Source organism: Macaca fascicularis, chromosome X (genome assembly GCF_037993035.2).
Source record: "Macaca fascicularis isolate 582-1 chromosome X, T2T-MFA8v1.1".
NCBI classification, from domain to species: domain Eukaryota; kingdom Metazoa; phylum Chordata; class Mammalia; order Primates; family Cercopithecidae; genus Macaca; species Macaca fascicularis.
This window is the reverse complement of record NC_088395.1, coordinates 154,693,661-154,719,235: the sequence shown is the minus strand read 5'-3', so window position 1 is coordinate 154,719,235 and position 25,575 is coordinate 154,693,661. Positions and strand designations below refer to the sequence as shown.

Genomic DNA, 25,575 nt, shown 5'->3' with positions numbered 1-25,575 from the left:
TATGGACAATCAGTATACCAGCTACACCACCTCCTGTGGGATGTATTTGTTCTATTAAAATGGCTGTGATTGTTTTTAAAATAATTATGCTCCTGCATGGGTTTTTGTAATACAGAAAGCAAAGTTATCATACTAAAAAATGATGGGTAGCTGTATACTTGGAAATGACTTTGATGCAAGCTCAGTTGTTCACCCCCAAAAGTGGCTTTCTTTATTCTCTTTATATGCCAAAGAGGTTATCAAAACAAGCTGCTGAATTCAGAAAGCCAAAGGACTGTTTTGTACCTAGGCTGTACTATCCTGGCCCAAGATGTTGCAATGATAGAAGGCTACCAGTATTCAAGGAGCCATCTGGGATGTGGGCCACAAAAGATATCACCCTATGTGGCCTTCAAGTCCCAGAATCCATGGGTACATTTTCAATGCACAGGAGGGAGTGACCATCTAACCATTGGTACACTCTCTGCTGAAGACAGTTGTTTAACATCTAAAATTTTTCACATGCCGTTAACACAGCCCAGTCTCCTGGTGTACACAGGGAGTATACCTATCCAGGGCTAGCATCTCAGTCTAAACTTAGGTTGTATGGCTGTGTGTTTTCCTCTTTATGTGAAGATGGGAGGATATGCAGATGGATAGAGGGCGAAGTGCCAGAAATGGGTGAAATCGTCTGGGGAAAGCAAACATAGAAAGAGAAGATAGGGATTCGCAGAGAACCCTGGGAAGCATCAACCTTTAAGAGACTGAGATAAGATGAGGAGCCAGCAAATGATACCAAGAAGGAACAATCAGAGAGAGAATCAAACTAGTAATCTTGGCCTCATTATCAGCACCATCTCCATATACCATATAAAGTATTTTATTCATACCGTGTATGTGAAACCATATGATACACTTCCAAAGAAATGAGGGCAATAGGAGAAATATAAATTTCAAAGATTAAGGAAAAGTATGCTAAACATATGCTAAGGGAGCTCTGTCAGGGACAGATATTTTTAGAAATCAAGTAACTACATGTCAGTTTTAGTTTGCTTATCCTCCAATCATATATTGCATCATATGCAACCTTAGTATTGAAGTAGTGATTAAACAATTAACATTCTCTATAATCCTCAGCTGAATAATCACTCTGTTTTCAAAAGTACATCTGAAAGATATATTAAAAGTTATAGATGGATAGAAGTCACTTTTACTTCCTAAAAGTCTCTAGGTTTGTCATTTTTAAAGGCAGGAATTACTTTTCAGCCCAGACAAGAATAAACCCTTTGTATATAGTGGTCTCCTTCAACTGAGTTGCACAATGAACCACATGGACAGCAGCCAAAACCAGGCTCCCTGTTCAATCTCTAAATTTAAAACAAAAAAAAATCATTGTGCTGAGGGTCCAACAAGAATCTGATGCAAGCTTTAAACATTTGTAGGTTATTTTGGCCTGTCAAACAGATTACCTCGTGGGTCAGATGTTTGCCTCATGAACAGTGATACCCGGCCATTTCAATGATCTGACCCAACAAGGGAAAACAATACCATTTCACTTCCCATTAGAATGCCTTCATTCTATTATCTGGCTTTCACAGAAACAGAGCTCTGCAAAATCAGAACCTTGTCCCTAGGTGTCATAGAGACCACTGTAATACCTCCATGCCCTGAGAAGTCATTGTAGTCTCCTTAAGGAAACATAATCAGGACTTAAGAACATGAAAGCTCATTTGCTTACAAGCAAGCTAGTCAAATTCCTGTTCTTGTTTCAGGAGTAAATAAAAGAGGTTCATATTTTCCTCAGTAGGGAGAACCTTGCCTACCTTTGTAATATCTCTTCATTGACAATTACTTATAATGATCTGGGTTTCTGAAGCAAGCTTAGATATATTTTTCCATAGCTAGGTTACAAAAATATACTTGAAATTAAGAGAATTTCTAAACTGGCCAATGTCTAAAACTGTGTCTATGTGAACAAAATTAGAGGAAAATTGAAATTTCTCTCAACGAGTCTAGAAAATCAACCTTCTACTACACAGTGTATACTACACTTATGATAACTTTTCTTGAATAAAACTATGAGTTCTTAAAGGTCAGAGACTACATTTCACTTATTTTTATATACCCAAGATGTAGCACCATGTCTTGTGCTTATCAAATACTCAATAAATTTTTATAGAATTGAATAGGATAAATTAAAATTCATACCCTGTCTATATCAAAATAAAGAATTTGCAATGGCTGGAGTCAAAGGTACATAATAGAAAGCAAAAATCAGGCTAACTTGGTTACTACAATTTAACATTAAATTAACTTTGAGTTTCCTGGTAGCTAAGGCAAAAAGGAAAAGCTCGTAGGTTACAGAATTATCTTTGATCGAAAGAAGCATATCCTAATTCATTAAACGAGACAAATGGTTGTCTGATAATAAAATGTGAAAAGGAATTCCTCTTATTGATATGTTTAGAAGAACAGTTGAGCAATGAAACAATTTTTGGGGCCTCATTTTCCAAGATGATGCAAATATGTCTTCATGTGGCTTTTTCTTATGATGACTAACTCAGTGAAAGCATGTCTGTATGTGGACTTAGAGGTCTAGGCTAATACAATCCAGGCGTGCAGCTTTCTTGCACACTAGTGACACAGGAGTGAAGCTGTGATAACCTGGAGAAATGAGGGATGTCATCTCCCTTAGACTAGTTTCCTCATAGAGCAATTGTCTCAGAAGGACGTGTGACAGGAAATGTATAGCACACAGTTCAAGGTTGAGTTCACTGGTGATGCTTTCTGAGTTGCTGATTGAAGGAAGATCCATATGGTTTGCATAACAGATGTTCTGTGGCTACACGTAGGAATTATTATAGTAGTTCTTAAGACAGACACTGGTAAATTTGGGACCCTCCTGAGGCAGGGTTATGCACAGAGGACACATGGACACAGAGCCTCAAGAAGTTCACCATTCAACAATTGGCATATAATTAGCAGTCCAGTCCAGGTTGTCAGAGTAAGCACTCCACCTTCCCACCACTGGAGGTGGGTAATTGTCAATCAGTTTTTAAATTTCTCAAGATGGAGATACGAGAACCACTGGATAGAAAACCTAATGGGACCCGAAATACATTTATACACACCTACACAATGTACTCTCATTATACACCATAGCAACTTCGGATTCATACTAAATGTTCTTTTTCACCCTCCTGAGTCTTAGTAATCCTATTAAGGAGGAAAATATTCTTGATAATCTTGATTGAACATTATAAACGTGACAAAAATGAAACTCAGCCATTTTAATCAATTATATGCTTCTTTCAATTATTCAATTCTTTACTTACCGGTCTAGATAATTGGTTGATTCTTTAAAGATAACCTCTGCAGCCCCTATTTTCTAAGTAATCACAATTTCTCTATCATCAGGAAATGCATTTTCCAAGTATTTTCAGGCATAAATTACATGTCTGGTTTGTGGCTCATGACTAACAGCATTCCTTCATTTAAGCTTTTTCGCCTCTCATTACTTCAGGAAATGCAAACTTCCCTCAGTTTGTTTCTAATGCTATCTACAAATCAGTAGTATAATTTCATTGCATGCAAGACTAATGTGCTAGGAAGCTATTGTACCATATTATTTCTTTTTAATACAAGTAGCAAAATAATTTAAGTTTTGAAGCTCATTTTTTTCTTTTATTTTATTGTGGCCAACATGTGATTTAGTAATTCATTTTTTTCTAATTCTAGTATTTTTGCAGTTAATCTCTCTAAGCTCTAAGTTTCTATTTCCTTCTTTACTCTAATTATAATAACGATAATACCTGAATTTGTATAGCACCTTACAGATTTCAAAGCAAGGTTTCCCACATTATTTCATTTGATCCTTAAAACAACCATGTGAGTCAGCAGAGTAGGTCTGGCCTCCATCTGGCCTCTACCTCTATGTGCCCCAACACAAATGACCTTGGGTAGGCCACTTAATAATCCTCTCTGCACCTCAGTTTCCTCATTCCTATTGGGCTATAAAGAGTCATAGAATGTTACTATTCTTATTAATTACTATGATTTAATCCAGAAAGGAAAAAGAAAACCTATGGATCAGAGAAAGGGAGTTTCTTCTCCACTGTCATCCAGCAGGTAAGCTGATCAAGTCTTCTGACTTCCCGTCAGAGGATAAATAACTTCCTGTTACAGATACGGAATCATACAGAACTGGATGCAAAGTCTAAATTCGCCATGTATAAGGATATGAAAATGCAAAGAAGACATCTCGATTCTCTGAGTTAAAATTCCTCATGGAAAACATGGGAAAATTGCATACCCCAGTTGTTATAAGGTCTAAATGAGCACACACATGAAACTCTAGCACAGTGCCTAGCACACAGTAAGCTGGCATGCACTTGTTACATGCCAGTTCCTTACCAGACTTAGTGCACTAACCTAGACAAGTCAAATGGCTTCATGTTTTTCAGGAACATTTGAAGACATCCTTCTCAATAGCATAACACAAACTCCAATTTGAAAATCATATGCTACAAAAGCAGCCCAAGAGAGAAGTTCCCTATCACTAACCAAATCTAGGGACGGTCAACATTCTCTCCATTCTAGCAGTGGTAGAGGCAAAGAAAAGAAGGGAAAGAAATTAGCCAGGAACATGAGAGATCACCATTTATCTTTCTGCCAAGAAAGGATAATAGGTCCTAGAGATCAGTGTTCATATTGGCTAGTTTATGAACCACTGGCGCTATTGGACAGGTAACTGGACCTTGTTTTAGGCTTCAGGGTAGCAAGAACTTTCCTGAAAGTCTTGACCCACCATCAGGAATGTTTATTCTAAATTTGATAAGTCCTCCCACTGCCACCTTAGGGAAGAGCTGTGGTATGTTCTCGTTTCTACCAGTGGACCATGGGCCAGCTCTAGGACCCCCATGACCACTGCCATGTCAGCATGTCCAGATACTCCAAGGGTATCCAGCCCAGTCTTGGTCTGGAGAGCCTTATGGAGGTGCAACATCAGTTCTAGTATTCTGTTACTCCTCAGTGCTGTCCCAGGGAACCCTGAATATGGACACAGCTCAAGATGACAACCAATCATCAAAGCAAGGGTGAAAGAAAAATAATTATTAGGTCAACAATCACTAGCATTATTCTTTTTCTTCACAGTTTTGACTTAAGAACAAAGGTTTTGGCTAGGCGTGGTGGCTCACGCCTGTAATCCCAGCACTTTGGGAGGTCAAGGTGGGCAATCACCTGAGGCCAAGAGTTTGAGACCAGCCTTGCCAACATAGTGAAACCCCATCTCTAGTAAGAATACAAAAATTAGCTGGGCATGGTGGTACGCACCTGTAATCCCAGCTACTTGGGAGGCTGAGGCAGGAGAATCACTTGAACCTGGGATGTGGAGGCTGCAGTGGGTCGAGATCGTACCACTGCACTCCAGACTGGGTGACAGAGTGAGACTCCGTCTCAGGAAAAAAAAAAAAAAAAAAAAAAGAACAAATGTTTTTCCTCATCAGGAAGCACAAAGGTAACAAGCTACTAATCACGCAATATGCCCTGCCCCACACTATACTAAATGTTCCCATCTATGTCTCTACTTGATGTACCCTTGTAATATCAAGACAGATGGCTTTTGAAACTTCTGAAAATGTTGATAACAGATTTTTTCAACTGCCTACTCAAAAATACACTGCTAACATTTAAAAAATGGATCTATATAACAGGCCTTGTGAAAAGATGGCATTTACCTTAAAGGTACAAGACCATCAATTTATCATGACTTAAAATTATGAAGGGAGAATAAATCAAGAGTGCTTCACCTCATTATAGTGTTGAGGATAGTGTGGATGTTGGATTTTAAGAATAAACTTTTGAGTAAAGCTCATTTTTCTAACCCATCCAAAGATAACATGTAAAACTTATCTCCTTGTTCCTTCTTCACCTTGAGAAAAGATAAGACACTTACCATGCTTTGACCTCTCCTCTATTTTCTGCAGAAAATGGAAGCCCTGATTTCTTGCACTTCCCCAATCTTCCTTCCCCTCTCCTGCTTTGTTCTCATTCTAATGTTCTGTTCCCACCTTCCACCCCATAGCTCATGATTCCTCAACTGCTCTCCATCTTGTATTATTTTTAATCTCCTCTGGGACCTTTCAGCTTCACCCTTCTCTCCTGTATCTTCCACCTTCTCTTTCTCCATTGAAGTTATTTGCTTCCCATCAATCTCTAAACATGTTCACGTTTATCTCATTTTTTAAAAAAGCTTCCCTTTATATAATTCCTCCCTTTACTTTCTAACTTATCTTTCTTTCTTTTTTCCTCCATGTAAAACATTTCTGCAAGATCATATCTACATTGACATCTCACTTTCTTTACTTAACCACTTCCCATTTATTCTCCAACCCCTGGCAGTTTGGCATCCCACAGTGACCATTGTCATCAACAAATAAAACAACTCTCCCTAAGGTCACCATTACTCCTTAACTGCTAAATCCAAACAGCCACTTTAAAGTTCTTACCTTTCCTGACCTCTCTGAGGCACAGCAAATCCTTCCTCTACAAAATCCTTAGCTCCCTAGGTTTCTATTAAGCGTTTCTTTCCTAGTTCTCTTCCTACCACTCTGATCATTCCTTTGGAGTTTCCTTTCCTGGCCTCTGCTTTCACCACCTCTTTTACCCCTTAAATGGTGCTACTCCCAAGAATTGTTTGTCCTCTTTTTTATTCCATAATCTCTTCAGTGATGGTAGGCATTCTCACAGCTTCCACTAACACCTATAAGACAATAACAGCTAAACGTCTCTCTTGACCACTCCCATGAGTTTCAGACCCATATATCCAAGCCTTCTGGATAGCTCTCTCCTGATATCTCTCTAGCATCTCAAAGCCAACATGCTCAAAACTAAATTAGTTATTTCTTCTCTACAAGCACCAACCGTGTTCTCTTCCTGAACAACTTGTTCATGATACCACCACTCTCTCAAATAAAAAACTTGGGAACCATTAATTCTTATTCCATATTCCCCACATGCAATTAGACACCCAATTCCATAATTTCAACTTCCTTACTCTACCTTAAATCATTCTTGATATAAGCTCCCCTCATCAATTACAATAGCTTCTTTATCTTTCCTTAGTATCTCCTACCTGCAACCCATGGTCCACACTGCCCAACATCATTCTAAACTGTTCATTTGTCCTGGCCATACCATGATTTAAATATTTGTAATGATTTTTATCATGTAAAAAATTATGTTCAAACTCTTTATAATGAGTTTGAGTACAAAGTCTTTGCTGATCTTTCCCTTGCTATCTCTCTGTCACCATGCAGGCATGCCATCACTGGTTCAAATGATCTCTGCCACTCGACTAGGAACTCCTTGAAAACAGACTATGCTATTCCTCTTTGTACACTGGTGTAAGGCAGTGACTAGCACATAGTAGGCCTTCATAAATTTTTGTTAAACCAATTATATATCTAAATATATACCTTCAAAGTAGTATAAAAATTAACCTGTTGATATGGGAACACTGCTATTTTATGGATCATACTATTACTGACAGATTGAAAACCAGTAGCTTAGGTGACCTAAGTTTCTTCATCAGGCTTACCAAACTTGAAAGTTCCTGCAATGTCTCAATCAAGAGTTGCTTAGTTGCTTTGAACAAGGCAACAAGACCCTAGTCTCACCAGTCACCAATCCAAATAGCTTACTCTCTACCCCAAAGTAGTATTTGGGCCTATGCTGTCTTCCTTAAGAACTTTCCTTTTCCAGAAGTCACTGTCCCTTAAAGGGTACTCTTCTAAAATCACAGGTCTTGAAAATTTTCTCTATTGTTGTATTTCTTACATCATTTTTGTTTTATTACAGAAAATTACACTGATACTACATTTCAATAAAAACCAACCAGCTGCCAGCAATTCAATAAGATTCTTCCATCATAATCTCTTCCCAGTCGCCTCTCATCTCTACCCCAAATAGAAAGTTTAGAAGCAGTCACTATAAAATCAATACTTGTAGACACAGCAGTTTGACGATTATTGGAGCTACACACTAGCCGGACTACCACTAGAAATTCAACCTAGCTATAGTACCCCCCTCTGGTTGAGACAATCTTCTAACCCATGATTATTAACCATCAGAAAAAATGATTGGCTTTTTTCCTTTATTCTGGAACAATGATTTTCAAAGAGCACTCAAACCACTGAAGAGCTGCTAACAACCTAAAATGGAAAAGAAAAACAGTGGCCTCGCAATGGATGACACTGATTGGGAAAAGAAACAGATATCTCCATTGACATTCTGATGAAGTCTTCAGGAGCTGCCTACTGACAATCACAGCAGTAGAAAGTGTCAAGGGGGCATTCCTTGCTGTAGGAAGTGTTGGGCAGAGAGGGGCTCATTGGAAACAGGAAGTCTCACAAGTATCTCTTCAATCCTACTGTGCTCCCGAAAGAAGATGAAATTTGTTTCTGAAGACTTCATCAGAAACTTGCAGTTGCCTCAAATACAGTGTATGTACAAATTTCACTTGTAAAATATATTCCCCTGGAAATGAGTTGGGTGCTTTAAACATAAATCAAATGTTGATTAGTGAGTTCGAAAATGTAACAAGCAACCATTTTCCAGAAAGAAAAAATACATACATATTCAGCTACCTTGTATGGCTCCCCAAAAAGATCAAAGCCTGAAGAAAAGAGATCGTCTTCTTGCTGGACTTCTTGATTCCTCCGTTCCCATTCCCTTTTTTTAAGTGCACTACGGTCTTGTTCATAGTGACTGATATGAAAAGGAAAAGACAAAAAGAGAAAAAGATAAATTAATCATGCGAATCATTTAAATTTTTGTTGTTGTCAATAATAAAAAAAATTCAAGTCAACTTGCTGCCCAAGCTGACACTACATAGAGAGCAGATAATCCTTTTCATTACACCTATTGAGTTTAAGATCCTGACCAGCTCTTCAGAACAAAGACAAAAACAAAAACTTGCTTATCTGAAATTACATTCATGACAAGCAAGTAAAGCAAAATTCTCTTCCCTTGTCCTTGTTTGATTATTATAAGTAATTACATACTCCCCAAAACTCAGTCCACAGTGCAGAAAGGTACTAAATTAAAGTTACATTGTGTTGCCAACTACCTAGTGCTCAGAATCCACAGATGTCACAAAGTCCTAAGAGAAAAGAATTATCAAAGTATGGAGCTGCAGATAAACTGGAATTCTGTCCTGAGCCCATAGCCAAAGTGAGCCTGTTTTAATGAACTCACAGGAGAATTTAAGGACATTTTCGGAAGTCCACAGAAAAATAAATAACCAAATCACCTACACTTCTTTTTGTTTGGTTGTTGTGGTATTGGTCTTCTTATAGTTTTCTTCAAAGGTGAATGGAAGCCTTTTTGAGAAACTCTTCACAAAAAAAAAAGGGGGGTCTGACTTGAATAACAAATGACTAGCTGTAGATGAAAAAAAAGGAGGTGTCGAAAGCCTTTAATGACCTCGATGAACAAATGCTTTACAAAGACTAACTGTGACTCTCATCACATTTCAGGCTTTCCCATTGGAGGATCAAAAGCTCCTAAACAACATTTAAGATATATTCCAGGCCTTTTGGTATTATGGAATGGAATGCTTCCTTACTAAGAAAACAATTATTTTCTTCATCATGCAAGACTGCAAATTAAACCATAATTGTAAGTCTTGTAGCGGTGTATTTTATTTTATTCATTGGGTTTTTTTCATGCTTTTGATGTTAACCTTACCCAACGTGAGTACATACACACTGGGCAAATTTAAGTTACATAAATGTACATAAAATGCCTAGCAGGTGTTGGATAAATATTGGTTTCCTTCCCCATGTTAATATTCCCATGTTAAGACTTAATTAGATAATTGACATGCAAATGAACATAATAGCTAAAGGAATTACAAGAGATCTACTGATATAAGAGTACAGTTGACAGGCTTTGACTATATCCGAAACCTTAATATCTATCATTGGTAGGCTAGTTTGCTCAAAGCATCATAAATTTAATTTACAAAGTAAGAACCTAGAACATAAACTATCTGTGCAGCTTAACTGGATGTTGATAAACATGGAGTGTACAATGCTACTACACTTAATCATCCACTTTTCTTCACAAGAATCCTTGAGGTCAAATTCAAAGTGACTTTGATAACTTCATCTCCTGGATAAAGAACACTCATTTCTCCATTAAAAAACAGCGACAACATTTATAGGATGTTTAAATGCACATTACACTTTCATAATACAAACAACGTCAGATACATTAAAGCTCACTGGACCATTCATGAGTATATTCAACAAATGTTATCACTGTCTGAGCAAAGCAAACAAAACCTTCAGAGTCCTACCCAAAGCCAGGGCCCCACATCTAGGCCTCACCTGGTCAAGGAAGATGTCAAGTCCAGATACTGGAAGGCAGCCTATCATTTGTAGTCTCAGATGCCCTCCATAGGTATTAGATTTTCTAGCATCATCTTTCATTTCCATTCACAAGTTGAACTCAGTATCCCAAACAATTGCTGTGTGTCTCAATGTCTCCATGTTTGAGACTGACATGGAACTAATCAGGCACAATAACATCTTCAGTCCGTTAAGTGTGGCGTCTGTGACTGTACCTCAGCACCATACATTGGCTGTGTGTAATCCAATCCCATAAATTTGTCCAAATGTAAGAAAGATTGGGTGTTAGGGTGAGGGTAGAGTAACAAGTTAAAGCAATATTTAGTGAGGGCGGAGTTGTTGCAAAGGAGAAGGACACTTAATTTCTCTGCTTTCCATAGCAGATTAGTATCTATACACAAACAAGAACCAAAGTCTTTTCCTTCTGAGTAATGCAAGCAGGATGTCAGTTTTCTAGCTATCTGTTCATTTTGTGCACCTGACAGCTCAGAATGACAGGCCCATAGATCACATTTAATTCTCCCATGAAGAGAACTGAAGTGCTTTGGTCTCTTGGCTTTGCAAACTACTTTCCTTCTCCTCTGAGGGAAAGATATAATTAAAACCCTGAAGGAAAAAGAAAGGAGAAGAAGAAAAGGAAACGTGCTTCAACTTGCATGACAACCTTTCAAACGACCAGCAGTAAGGGCACTTTCGGTGCTTTGGCCCTGGCTTTGATTTGTTAGGAGGCTCTTGGCTGCATTTTGCATCAGTTCATTAGCTACCAAATTCCAGACACAAATTTGAATAGCAGATTGAGTGTGCACGCGGGTGTTATCCGTTGCAAGCAAAACTGCCTGCTGCATTTTTTAACACATCCAACAAAGAACAGTTAATTCTCATATCTCTGGCGAGAATGAATTTAATCTCCACAGAGCTCCACTGCTCTTGGAAGGCAACCAAATATCTCCAACTTTTTCCTTTCTTGCTCAGCATGGCGTTGTATTGAAGGCTTCACACAGAGAGGTCTAATGAGTAATGAACTACATGGTGATGAGGCTTTCAGTTTATAATGTCACTGATTTCTGACTGAAACCAACATTACTAATTTGAAGCACCAGCTAATTAAAACCACAGCTATGTATTTAGCCTCTTGTTATACCTACTGCAGTTTATAATTATGAGGACCTCTTTATCTACTCAATTAAATTTCTTATGATTCGGGCAGGTTGTGTTTGAACCTGTGAGCCCTGCAGAGGCTACAGGAAAGTATATGTCTGTCCCCTGATAATTCGATATATCTTTACACACCCAGGCCTGCTTTCCAAAGGAAAAAGAGCTCCATAGCCCACAGAAAAATGCTCAAGCCGAAAACCTGAATTAATCATCATACCATTGGCATGAACAATTCAAGTTTCTTCTCAGTGATGAAGACAGGACGAATTGATCCTATCAATCAGCATGAAAACCCATGTTTATACTGAGAAGTTAAGCCAAAAAGCTCAACTCAAGGATTCACCACTCTTAGCAAGTTAGGATATTTTTCCAACATTTTTCTCCTGGATATAATAAAATTGGTCACATTATGATAACACAAAAACTGACCACTCAAAACCAAATTTACTATGAATTAACCAAAGGTTTTAGGTTTCTCTCTCTCCAGGTTACCTTTTTGGAATCCCTATTTCACTGATATCCATACTAGTTGATTGGAAAAGGTCAGAAAGAAGAATAAGTTCCATTTAACTACTTTGTTAATCACCCTGGTGTAAGGCATGATGGTGAGAAGCTTCTCTCTATCATAGGATTTTTTTCTTTTCTTTCTTTCTCTTTTTTTTTTTAGACGGAGTTTTCCCTCTTCTTGACCAGGCTGGAGTACAATGGCGCAATCTCGGCTCACTGCAACATCCGCCTCCCAGGTTCAAGCGATCCTCCTGCCTCAGCCTCCAAAGTAGCTGGGATTACAGGCACCAGCCACCATGCCCAGCTAATTTTTTGTATTTTGAGTAGAGGCAGGGTTTTGCCATGTTGGCCAGGCTGGCCTTGAACTTCTGACCTCAGGTGATCCACCCGTCTCAGCCTCCCAGAGTGCTGGGATTACAGGCATGAGCCACTGCACCCGGCCCATGTTTTTTATATTAGCTGTGATTTCACCCACCTGTGTGCTTCCCTGGCCACCACAAACAGAGGAACTGCCCTCATTTACAAAAGAGGAAACTAAGGCCCTCCTAAAATGAACAGAGGCAGCTGTCTCAAGCCGTCATCAAGCTAGTGGCAAAGGAAAATCTGAATCTGTTTCTTCCATCTTCAAGTTCAAGTAATATCTTCTCCTAGCCTTCTCCTTCTCTCAGACACTTGAACCTTATCTTGTATGTAGATAACTCTCATTTTGCTCATTAAAAGCCTCAGGTACATTGGTGGGACAATAAAATGCAGGGCACATGTAGATTCCCTGAGATCCAGAAAGTTCAATTACGCCGTCTTCATTAGCGCACAGTGGTAGCCCATGCAGGCTGACAATACAGGCTAGTCTTTTACAACAGAGACTGTTTAAAACAGGAAGAGAGTTTAGCAATCATCTAGTTGCAGTGCCCTCATTTTACAGATGAGGAAATAGAACTAAGGTAAGGTAATGGGCCTCACAGCGGGTTTGTCAGAGAACTAGGAGGCTGGAACTCAGGCTTTCACATTCCCAAGCTACGTGGTTTGTCCCTTCTGCCTCCTGTGTTTCCATCACACTTCAGAATGAAGATGAGTCTCACATGCACTCCGTCGGTCACCTTTCCTTGGGACTGCTTTTTATTAGAAATTGCCAGTAGGGAAAATCTTTAGGGATTTAATTTGGATTCAAGTATAGAAAAACCATTAGTTTCCTTATATCAAAATGTACAGACCCTAAAGGGATTGTAAAAATTAACTGCATCGGTGGGGAAGAGGCTGGGCGAGGGAGAGTAAAAACCAGTTTCAGTCCATTTGGTTCATATATTTCATGAAGCCTAATACTCATTGTTTACCTAATTTGGTTATTTTACAAAGCCACTTGGGGAAACTTTAAAAAATTGATATTTTAAAATGATAAATTTGTTTTAAAATACTGCTAATATATGATTTGCTGTAGTAGTGGTGTACATAAAGGTAAATAATTCAGCCTCACGTGTTTTCCAGTTCAACTACACTAAACGCCTTTATTTGGCTAATATCTTTGCAAAAGCATAAAAATACATATTTAGTCCACCCAAAGAACAAACATAAGCTATCACTCACTGCTTGTGGTTCTTCTGAATGAATCCCTGCCTTCTATAACATGTGTAGATATTTATCCATATTATATGTTCCAGAGAGTCAGGTGACACTTTTTCTATACCGAATCCTATTTTGAATTTGACACTCATCTAATCTCTACATAACTTCTTTTTCTCAAGAAAAGAAAATCTCTGCTATCCAATACCTTCAAACTTAACCCACATTATGTAAAATGCTAAATTCAAAACTATAAAAACAGCTCAAAACAAGCCATCATTATTTTACATGTAGAGAGTAAAAACACAAGAACCTTGGATCTGGAGGTGTGAAAAAGAATAGGAGGTAAGCGGCCTTGGAAAGGAATTTTCAAAACCAGTAGAACCTCCTCAGCCATATTTAATGGCAGGACTCATGAGGAACTCTGCATACCACCACTCTCTTCAGCAAATGTACTATCTCCCTGCAAACACTGTCTCTCATGAAAAATAATCAAGAAGAGAATGAAAAGGTGAGAAACACACAAGTTTTTAGCTCTAGACACCTGCCCTCTGATCATTCCAATTTGTTTTTTATTTTCCTTTAAATCTGTGGTTTTAAAAATTATGTAGACATCAATAGTCTAGAAGTCCTGGAAGAAACAGGCTTAATATTTCAATGTAGGAGCATCTTGGGATTACCTCATCGCCTCCGTTTCTGAAAATGGAAGCAAAGATTCAGCCCATCTGCAAAGCCTGTCTAATCATCCTCCAATTAAGTCAGGCAGACTCCCCAAGAGCCATCCCTCCTACCTTGTTTCTGTATCCCCTGCTTTGCTTCTTTTCTAGTCCTCTCTTTTCATTAATAACAGCTCGATTGAGATATAACTAATATAGCATACAATTTCACCCATTTAAAGTGTACAATTCAGTGGTTTTTAGCATATTCACAGAATCTTGAAACCATCGCCATGATATAATGTTAGAATATTTTCAACTCAAAAAGAGGATCTGTACACTTTTAGGTATCATCCACTCGTGCAATCCTACCATCCAGCCCAGCCCTAAGCAACCACTAGTCTACTTTCTCTGTGAATGAATTTGCCACTTCTGGATATTTCATATACGTGGAAGCTTCTTTCACTGAGTATACTGTTTTCAACGTACATCCACACTGTAGCATGGGTCAGTACTTCATTTCTTTTTATAGTTAAATAATATTCCACTGTATGGATATTCCTGGTCCTATGATATACTGTGCTCATTAAGAGGACTCAATCTTGTTTTTTTCTAATGATTCAACCAGGATTCTCTAAGTCTCCCATTAGACTTTTCCCTCCTTAAGGTCAGAGGTTTTTAAGTCACTGCATCCTCCAACTGAACACAAATAACCTTTCTGTACACAAATAAGCAATGGCCAATGCAAATGCCATAAGGAAAACATATTTGCTTTTTTGAATAAAAGTGTGTGGCTTAGGCTTTGGACAAAATTATTTTGACTGGCCTACGAAACACTCAAGAAGACATTGTCATCTCTCTAACAAACACAAAATACTCAAGCTGCAAAGATAATTTAATACACTCAGGAATGGCAAAAACCTAGTAAAAACCTAACCTGATGCCAATCAAAGAAACAGATTCTGTCGCTCCCAGGTAGAAAGCTTTAAGGAATTTTACAGTGTGTCAAAAAAAGATGGCATCCAGATTTAGATGATCTGGGACAGGCTCTGTCTCTTTCACTTACAAGTTTCTTGTTCATTAATAAATTGCTTTACATTTAAAGCCTCAGTTTCCTCCTTTGTACATGAAAATAAACCTTATGTCTTCTCTGCATGCAGTTAGTGTAAAGGTTAAATATGACAGTTATCAAGAAAGGCTTCTGTAAACTACTAATCACTGCTCACATTTAACAGATGAGATGACTGACACCCTGACAAAGCAAATGTAAATCTCTTTATAGCTTTTGAGTTCTCTTTACTGTGTAAAAACATAGCAAAATTTCATGGTTGCTGAAGTCTAAAGTCTTTCTAGTAACAGATTCAGTTAATTTCATTAGATATCCTTTACAAATTTTTCTGTATAGACTCAGATATGACCTTTGAGACAGAGACACTAAGTTGATCAATTTAAAAATGTAATTCACAAATATTGACCTGAAATTTAAAATAATAACTTTTAATTTTAAATGTTTCTAAATATTTCTTCTATCACTTGGTTCACAATTTTGGCTGCCCATCAGAATCATCCAGAGAATATTTTATAAATCTCCAGGCTCAGGGTATACATTAGACCAACTGCATCAGGATCTCACAGTGTGAATCCCAGGCATCACGTGGAAAATAACTCCTGGTCTTTATATTAATAGATAAATTTCTTTATTTGACCCATTTGGGCATATCAAAATCTGAAAAACTTAACCTGAAGAGATCATTTATCTCTTCATTTCATGAAGGAAAATCAAGGACCAGACACCTTCAGGGAACTAATGTATTCTATTATGTAGAAATATACATTGCTGGCATATGTTGAGAAAAGTGTCTTGAAGGTGAAAGCAGTTATTACAAAAATAGACTTGTGCAGAAGAACAACAATAACACTAATAGTTACTGTCTGTTGATTCCTTGTTTATGCCAGCCACTGTTCCAGGACTTTTATGAGCATTATCTTATTTAATCATCACAAAAACCCTGAAGTGGTATACCATCGTCATTTTACGGATGAGGAAACTGAGATACATGAGACACAGGGAGGTTAACATGCTCAACACCATACAATTAGTCAGTGGTACAAACAGAGTAACCGCTGGGGCTGTCAGAATCCAGAGGCCACTCTCTTGGTCATAAAGAAGATTCTAGTCTTACTCACAGAAGAGAAGGACACTCTATTCACAGAGAGGCACATCCACATGTTTAAGCTCTGCTCACACAACATGCACGGTGCAATTAATCTAGAAGGTATGTCTAAAATCTTAACTATCTTCAGAATATCCCGGCTTCTCAGGTGCTATTGGAGCATGGTTTACACTATTCTCAGAAAAGCAAGCACAGGTAGACACACAGATGGATATTGATTATCAAAAATGTTGTAAGAGTGCACTAAAACTCTATTTTCAGGGGATTCCATTTTAATGGAAATACCACTTTTATATAGAATGACCATGACTCTAGCAACCCAAAGATTCCCATCTGCCTGCAGCAGTATTCAGCATATCAACCACTTTGTATGCCAATTAAATGTCCTCTAAAAGCAACCTCTCCAGTGAAATTAAATTCTTTTGTCCTCATACACTGTAACTGTTGGCTAAGAGATGTGGTCCAATATCCCTGACTGCTTGAGAGGGGTGCCTATCTCCTCAACAAGTGTTACTTCCCTTCTCTCCCAAACAGCTCAGAATGTGTCAGTTATCCCTTTACAACTATGGAATGTCTGACTTTATCTCCTTGAATCTCATGTCAAGCACTTCCTTGTCCTCTTCCATATGCACGTACCGTACTACAGCTCTATTGCACAATAGATATCTAAGGATCCCTGAGTTTCTTTTCTGCTCTTATAACATGCTCTTATATTACATGTCTGATTTCCATTTTTATAGAAAATCATTTTAAAATAATTTTAGTTCTGACCTATTCATTAAAAATGAGGCTTCACTATCACTTCACATGGCTCATTGACCCATTTGTAACAGAAACCAATGCCTTACAAGTGCCTCACACTCAACATGGCCAAACCAAGAGAGCTGCAAACAACTGCATGACTTGGAAGCTTATAAAAATACTTCCTGAAGACTAGTAGAGGCCTTGAATGGATGTCAAAAACCAAGCAAGTATGTAATCAGATAGTGAATATAGTAAATGTTTTCATTTATATTTTATGACTTTTGAATAGGATCAAAAATTTAAACTACTGTACATAAAAATCAAATTGATATAAAACATTCCCACTTCCACTCTTGTCAGCATCCACCCTGTTCCCCATTGCCAATCAGAAGTAATAATTTTTTATAAATTTCCTGTTTCTTCATGTTTCCTCCAATATTTCTTCATTCACTCTTTACTGTCAACTTGAACCAATCTCATTTATAATTCCCTGTCTAAATTAATCAAAGTTGATACTAATGCTGAGCTTTAAAGAGCTACCAGATCTAATTCTTTACTTCAGGAGGATGCTTTCCACAACCAGAAATGGTCCCATGGATTTACGAGAAAGGAAGCAGAGAGGCAGTGACAAGCTTAGAATACTTGTGATGGCTCTAAAGTACTTCATGGTTTATTTGAATTCTGGCTTGAGGCAAGGTTCAATTTATGGAATCTGTGGTGCTGCTCAGGAGTACACCACAGGAGTTGATGTCATCAATGAAGTCTTCCTTCTCCTCTCCCTTCACCTCCTCCTCTTCCTCTTTCCTCAGGCCTGCCTGCCCTAGTGAGGCAGGCATAGTGCCCTGCTCAGTGGCCCAAGGCTTAGCTTGGCCCTCTGCTCTTGATGAGCCTTTGTCCTCTCCCAATGTGTCCTGGCTTCATCCCATGTACCACGTCCCAAACTCCATACCAGTTGCTTCTGCAGCCAACTTACACAGAACAGCTCTATCTTTCAAATTAGGAAAAAGCTACCTGAAGTATTTCCTCTTTATGCCCATTAAATATCAGGAATTCTTTTCCAAGTCAAAGTCTTAATATAACCTTCTGGCTTCTTATAAGTGACACTTTTAAAAGGTGTTTTATTTTCATTTAGCTATAAGCAAGGCAATTTCAATAACTACTTAATTTAAAACAATATTTTCTCAGAAATAGTATTCTTAATTACTTTTAAACTAAGGAAATTAATGCCCTTAAGGAGCAGTTTATAATTGACAATTTTAAGCTGACTCTGTTTTCACATCTCAACAAACCCTTTGATCCACCTGCACTCACTAATTTTTGCCCAGGCAAATTCTACCCCCTATAGGCTTAACCTTTTGGCCCTGCCTCCTTCTACCATGCACTCCTGCAGAGCCCTGGCCTGAGTATGAGTGTAGGGCAGCAGCAAACTCTTATGACCGTAGGCTTGCTTTCTCATGTGGACCTATAGGTGTGACTCTTCCCTAAGTTACACTTCTCCCTCTTGCCCTAACAAGGTGCCTGACTAGAATCAGGGTAACCCTGTTGTGAGTCAAAATGTATCAACCCACAATTCCTATGTTGAGATTCTCATGCACAGTACCTCAGAATATGACATTATTTGGAAACAGGGTCATTTCAGATGTAATTAGTTAAAAATAAAGTCATACTGGATTAGGGCGGGCCCCTAATCCTATAAGACCGGCATCCTTATAAGAGGAGAAAATGTGAAAACAGAAACACAGCGAGAACTCTGTGTGAAGGTAAAGGCAGAGATCACAGTGATGATTCTGCAAGCCAAAGAATGCCAAATATTGTCAACAAACTACCAGAAACATCACACTTCATTCAAACTTCAGGGATATTAGGAAGAATTAGCAGATCCTTCCTAAAACCCGTCACAAGGAACCAACCCTGCTAACACCTTGATTTCAAACTACCAAATGCATGCACCTACAGACTGCATTCCTGAGCCAGTTCACAATGAAAACTCCAGGCCTCCTCACAGTGCGTGCAGATCATCTAGACCTTGTCTTTTTCACTCTACATTGCACTTGATCCATTCTAATCCTGTCCCTTTTACTCTAGCACAACTCTCCTTTGGCTTTCCAACTCATTCTTCTTTTCCCCCTTTCCTGCTATGTCTGAAAGAACTTGTGGGTGTTAAATGAAACTGTCACTAGAGAGGAATAATGCATTTCTGCTTCCCATTTATCTGGAAATATGCCAAGCTCAGTGTTCAGCTCAAAATAAATATTTTTCAACGGAATGAATGAACAAATGACAGGCAAACATATTTTTCTACCTAAGTTCAGTGACAAATGTTGACAAAATATTAGTTAATACATTGTCTATTTAATCAACAAACACTTACTGGATATCTACGTCATGCCAGGTACCATGTTTAGTGCTCAGAAAAAAAAAAAGACCTAATAAAAGCTTTTGGGAAATTCACAACCCAGAAGAAGAGGCAAATCCATTCCAAAACAATTGTAGTACAGAGTAACACATGTTACAAGTTTATGAGGAAAGTGCCATAGGAACACTCTCAGGTTGGCTTGGGATAGGAAACAAAATCAGCCAGCTGTGGTCCAGCTGGGACTTGAACACTTCAGCTAATTCAAGTACACATGAATGAAGTGGTATTAAAGATGATACCATGGGACAAACATGGAAGAGTGAACAAGAGATTAAAGATACAGACAAGTTCAGTCCAGTGGATTGTCCATGAGCTATTTGGCAAATTGGTCTACAACACTGGAAGGAAAACAATAAGATTTTCTGCTCCTTGGGGAAGCTGGAAAATGATAATTTGGCCTTTGCAAATGCTTGTATTCTAGGGTAGAACCCTAACTTCATTTGAGATAGCTAGTGACAGGAAGATCCTTCAAGAAATGGACAACTGAGGTAAGCATGTGAATGGTTAACTCATAAAGAATAGATGAGATTTTTAAAGGGAAATATTTATTGTTTTGTGTATTATAGCACACTGTCTCTCGATATGATTAGTTATCAGTCTCAGTTATCCAAAACTGGTATGAAATAGAGCATTTACGCAGTTATGTTTCATTGATGTCAGCTAGGGGAGCATGAAAATCTCCATGAAGGTGGGTAATTGATGTGTAAATCAGAGCTCAATCACTCGGTAATAGAAATGGTCCCACTGAAAATATGCTTGTTGAACACAATCACATAGAAGCCAGAGGGAGGGAGGGAGAGAGGGAGGCAGAAGGTAGAAGGCTTATTTATTAAAAATGGTAATAACTGGCAATTTGTGCAATTTTCTCTTCAGCAGAGGGCTGCTGTCAGAAATGCTTTAAGCAAGTTGTGACCAGTATATTCAGATAGTTTTCTTCTGTTCTAATGAATTGTTCTGTTTTATTTAAATTTTTGGAGACGTTGTTGTGGTGTTTAAAAAGCAAATTAAAACAACGCACTCTTCTTTTGAAACATGACACATGTAAATGATATCAGTGATAGTAATTTGGTTAACAATGCTTCTTCTAAGTATGCATGCTATTTTTAATAAAATTCTTCTGTAACTTTGCATTTGCTCTCTGAAGAACAGTGAATAAAAATGGACAATGCCTTGCAGTTTAATATTTTAATATTTCATATTTTAAACAAAACTTACTATCATTGATGAAATAGCAGCTCCTTTTTCTATCTTCATTAGAATCATTATCTTTAGTACTACTTAAGGTGGTACGATAGTGTTTGGTGGAGATTTTTCTTCTCCTCTACTATCCTCATTGAATAAAGAAAACATTCTCTGCAACAAATACTGCCACAGAGGATTTTACAGCCCACATTCCTACCAATTAATATAAAACAGAAAATGCTTGCTTTTCTTGTTTCTTTTTGACTCAATTTGAGCCATGTTTACCCTTTGCACCTTGTGTGGGTCCAATGGATTTACCCACTAAATGCGTAATTCATTCTTGAGCCTTGGCACTGCACACACACATGCATACACCCTTACACACACAATAAACATGTTATACGTGGCAGCACAGGAGCAATTCCACTGGCACAAATGTTTTCTGTTGTGGAGGTGAGAGGTCTCTGCTTACCTGGGGTCACCAGCTCAGCCTTCCATTCAAAACTATGTGTGTGCCAATTGCTTGTCTCCTATCTAGCACTGGGCCTTCATACAAATGTTCTTACTTTGACCAAAAGGTTGTATCAAGCAAACTAGCAGTAGGTAGTTAAGCAAGTGACGGGTGGAGCTGGGGGTATATTGAGACAATATTAGCCTTATCTGTCATGGTTGAATTTTTATGAAGGTGAGTAAATTCGCAGATTATTGATGTCATTACCAAATAAGTAAATGAATAAATATGGAGTATACTGGGATTTTAAAATGTTTCTCTCTTGAAAAGCAGCAGACTCTTCCATTTGCATGGTACTTTTCACTTCACTGAGCAATTCCTTACACAAATAAGATCTTATACAAAACTTGCAGCAATCTTGAGAAATAGGCCAGACGGGCACTCTGACTTCCCATCTCACAGATGAAGGCACTGAGACCCAGAAGGGCTGACTGCTTAGCATTCACTGTCACTCAGGTAATGAGGGGCAAAACCAGAATATGAATGCAGATTGTCTGAGTCCAGGTGCAGTTAATTTTTCTTCAATACCACCCCCTGCTCTCATTGTAAAATGCTTTCAAATTCTGTTCATCTAGAAGGTATAAAGAGGTCCTAAGTGTTAGAGCAAAGGGATATTATTTTAAGGTTTTTATTTGACAAAAAGCACCAAATCTCATGAGGTGCTTAAGTCACAGGGGCAGATCCCTCATGGCTTCGGGCTGTACTTGCCATAGTGAATGAGTTCTCATCAGATCTGGTTGTTTCAAGTGTGTGGCACCTTCCCTCTCTCCCTTGCTCCTGTTTTTGCCATGTGAGATGCCTGCTCTTGCTTTGCCTTCTGCCATGAGTAAAAGCTCCCTGAGGCCTCCCCCAGAAGCCAAGCCATGTATGAACAGCCTGCAGAACAGAGAGCCAATTAAACCTCTTTTCTTTATAAATTACCAAGTGATATGGTTTGGCTCTGTGTCCCCATTCAAATCTCATCTTGAATTGTAATCTCCAAGTGTCAAGGGAGGGACCTGGTGTGGGGGTGATTGGATCATGGGGGTGGTTTCCCCCATGCTGTTCTTGTGATTGTGAGGGAGTTCTTACAAGATCTGATTGTTTTAAAGTGTGGCAGTTCCCCTGCTTTCTATCCCTCCTGCCACCATGTAAGACATGCCTTGCTTCCCGTTCTCCTTCCACCATGATTGTAACTTTCAGGGGCCTCCCCTGTCATGGGAAACTGTGAGTCAATTAAACCTCTTTCCTTTATAAATTACCCAGTCTCAGGTAACGTCTTTACAGAAGTATGACTAAAATACCCAGTCTCAGCTATTTCTTTATAGCAATACAATAATGGACTAATACAATGGGTTATCATGATTAATTGACTAGCTAATAGATCATAATTGTGCTTTTATGGCAAACAAGGATATGGAAGGACATACAAAGAATGGACTTTTAGAAGGAGGAGGTCATGTGGTGGAAAGACCTCAGAGAGTGATTCTGCCACTTAGAGATTGTGTGACCTGGGGCAAGTTCCTGGACTATTCTGAGGCTCTGTCTCTGCAATTAACACATTCAACCCCACCCTTCCAGCCTTCTAAAAAAAAAACCAGTTATCCAAAGGAGCATAAAATAAACTGGAGGATAAGATACAATTGTAATGAAATAATCCACAACTCGACTAATCAATCTGAGCCACTAACCAGTCGGAGACTGGAAATGTGGTTAGTCTGTATTAAGATGTACTATAAGCGTAAAATATATAACAGATTTCAAAGGCTTAGTATGTAAACAATATTAAATATAGCATTAATAATTTTATACAGACAGTACTATGAAATATTTTGCATATATTGAGTTAAAATAAAATGTATTAATTTCATCTGTTTCTTTATACTCCTTTTTAATGTGGCTGCAATTCAAACTTACATATGTGGCTCGTATCTGTGGCCCACATTATATTTCTATTGGTCAGCACTACCCTAAAAGTAGAAATTTTCTAGGTCTACTTAATAAGCCACTTAGAGCTTAAACAATATTGGTTTCATTGCTGTGCCTCAGGGCAATAAAAAACTGTGCCTTTGAGTTTGCTGTAACAGTCTAACCTATGCGATCTTATGCCATCCTGTTTAATTATCTCGCCTTTTCTATTTTCATTTCTCCCTGTCAATCCAGTTTCATCTGGACCTGGGGCACATATGTCAATGTTGATTTTCATGACTGTTGTATTGTCTAATTGGTGCATTGTTGATCAATAATATGTGAGGTGTTGAGCTCTGTTTGTGTAATATGTTTAATATGCTTCTACCCGATGCACCATATGGAAGCAGTGCACTGTATGAGTGTATTAATGCTAAGACCCAATTGAGCATCACTGGTGCATAGTTAACTAGTAAAACAAAATTATGCTAAGTAGTTTCTGAACATCGTGGTCCCTAATATTTTTAATGAACATCACAAACACTGTGTTGGTATGTGGGAACCAGTGCATGCCCTTCTCTGAAATATTTAAAGATCCTAAGCAGTATTCCGGGATTAATGTAAATTGCCTTTTATAAGATGAAGTCATTTTTCAGGCACAGAAGCTAAAAAGGCTAAATAATTGAGTAGGACAATCTACCAATAACTGTGTCTTTAAATCTAAACTGTGCAGTTTTGAAGGCTTTTATGTCTGTTTCCCCCCCCCCCCCCAAGGTACTCACAATAGCTGGAAAAAATTTTGATTCACATAAGCCACCAGGAGTTTTTTCTACCTGTTTCACATACATTTCACACATAACTTTTAGAACTCCCTCAGTTTACTGATATTTTCTTGGAAAATTGCTAGCCAATCTATCAAAATTAAACTCTGCCTTTTAATATAAAACAATCTTTTATTAACACATACTATTCAGCCACATAAATCAGCATCCTGCAAGTATGAATCATTTTATCACAGCAACTCACCATTTGGATGCTTTGATAGATGCATTCATTTGCTGTTGGGCACCTTGAAATAGAAGAGTGCAGGCCCATGCTCTGCAACACTTCACACTATTGTTCCTCAGCACACAGTGTGCTCAACAACAAAAATGTGGCCAAATGAACAATTTACTATGATTATTTTAGTTTCATTTGTTAATTACAGATTCAACAAGAACTGAATGCTGAAGCTTTTCAAGTATCAGACACCCATTGATCCATAGCCCTCGACATGCTCAAGTAATATTGGAAGTTTGACATAATTTATTGTTACTTAGAGTACTGATTGGCTAGAGGAATTATACTCCAATAAATGGCAGCACTGTCATTGAATCTGCCTATAATTGCCTGTATTCATCGTAATGTATGATCCAACGCAGACTAGAAAGAAAGGATATGATCTACTTCAAGCTTCAGCTGTTTCAAATTCCACTGTGTGTCCCTAAGTTAATGGATATTGAATATTATACTGATATATATGCTGGGATCACTAGATGAAAAAAAATATATATATATATATATCCACACTCATATATATTACATGTACGTAGTTTTCACACAGATATATAATCGATGCCCACGCTGTGGGCTTGCTTATTCCGTGGAAGCAGATAGGATAACTCTATCAATGCTGGGCCAGGATACAGAATCCTATGAGTGGTGGGCCCCCTACTTCTCTGCCCCCCGCTCCTCAATGTAAATAGAATCCTCAGGCTATTATTCATTTCCCTCTGGAGTGGCCCTACCCTGGGCACAGTGACACATAAAAAAACTGTGCCCCAGTCACTAGTTTCTGAAATGCCCAAACATCTGTGATTCATCTTCCTTGTTGCCTCCTTGAGGAAGCCTCGCACCTTTCATCCAGGCTGCATTCAGTCTCCAGTCCCCAACATGGTGCAGCTTCTCTTCAGCGTCACTTATTACTCTCTGATGGAACTGTTTATTTGCCATTCTCCCAAATATGTGATGAGTTTCTAGAGACAGGTATTACATCAGTTTCATAGTAACAAATTACTACAACCACAATGCCTTCAAACAACAAAAAATTATTCTCTTTCAGTTCTGGAGGTAGGAAGTCTGAAATAGATCTCACTGAGCTAAAATCAAGGTGTTGGCAGAGCTGCGTTCCTTCTGAAGGCTCCAGAATCCATATCCTTGCCTATTCCAGCTTGTAGAGCCCACCTTCATTGCCTGGCTGGCGACCTTCCCCTGTCTTCAAGACCAGCAGCATAGCATCTTGAGATCTCTCTTTCTCTCACCCCTACTTGTTTCATCACATCTCTTTCTCTGCCTCTGATCCTTCTGCCTTCCTTTTATTAGAGCCCTTATGATTACTTTAGGCCCACTGTGA

General features: G+C 38.4%; 1 protein-coding gene across 4 annotated transcripts in view; it reads right to left on the bottom strand.

Moving 5' to 3' along the window:
- Window positions 1-25,575, bottom strand: part of AFF2 (ALF transcription elongation factor 2) — a 495,327-nt gene that overhangs the window by 339,540 nt on the left and 130,212 nt on the right. For 2 of the 4 annotated variants that reach the window (XM_045384048.3, XM_005594770.5), the window contains exon 2: window positions 8,616-8,748. In XM_045384048.3, coding sequence (XP_045239983.2) covers window positions 8,616-8,748 — 133 coding nt within the window. The remainder of the gene's footprint in view (window positions 1-8,615; window positions 8,749-25,575) is intronic. The other 2 variants (XM_015443919.4, XM_005594771.5) reach the window with 1 other exon arrangement.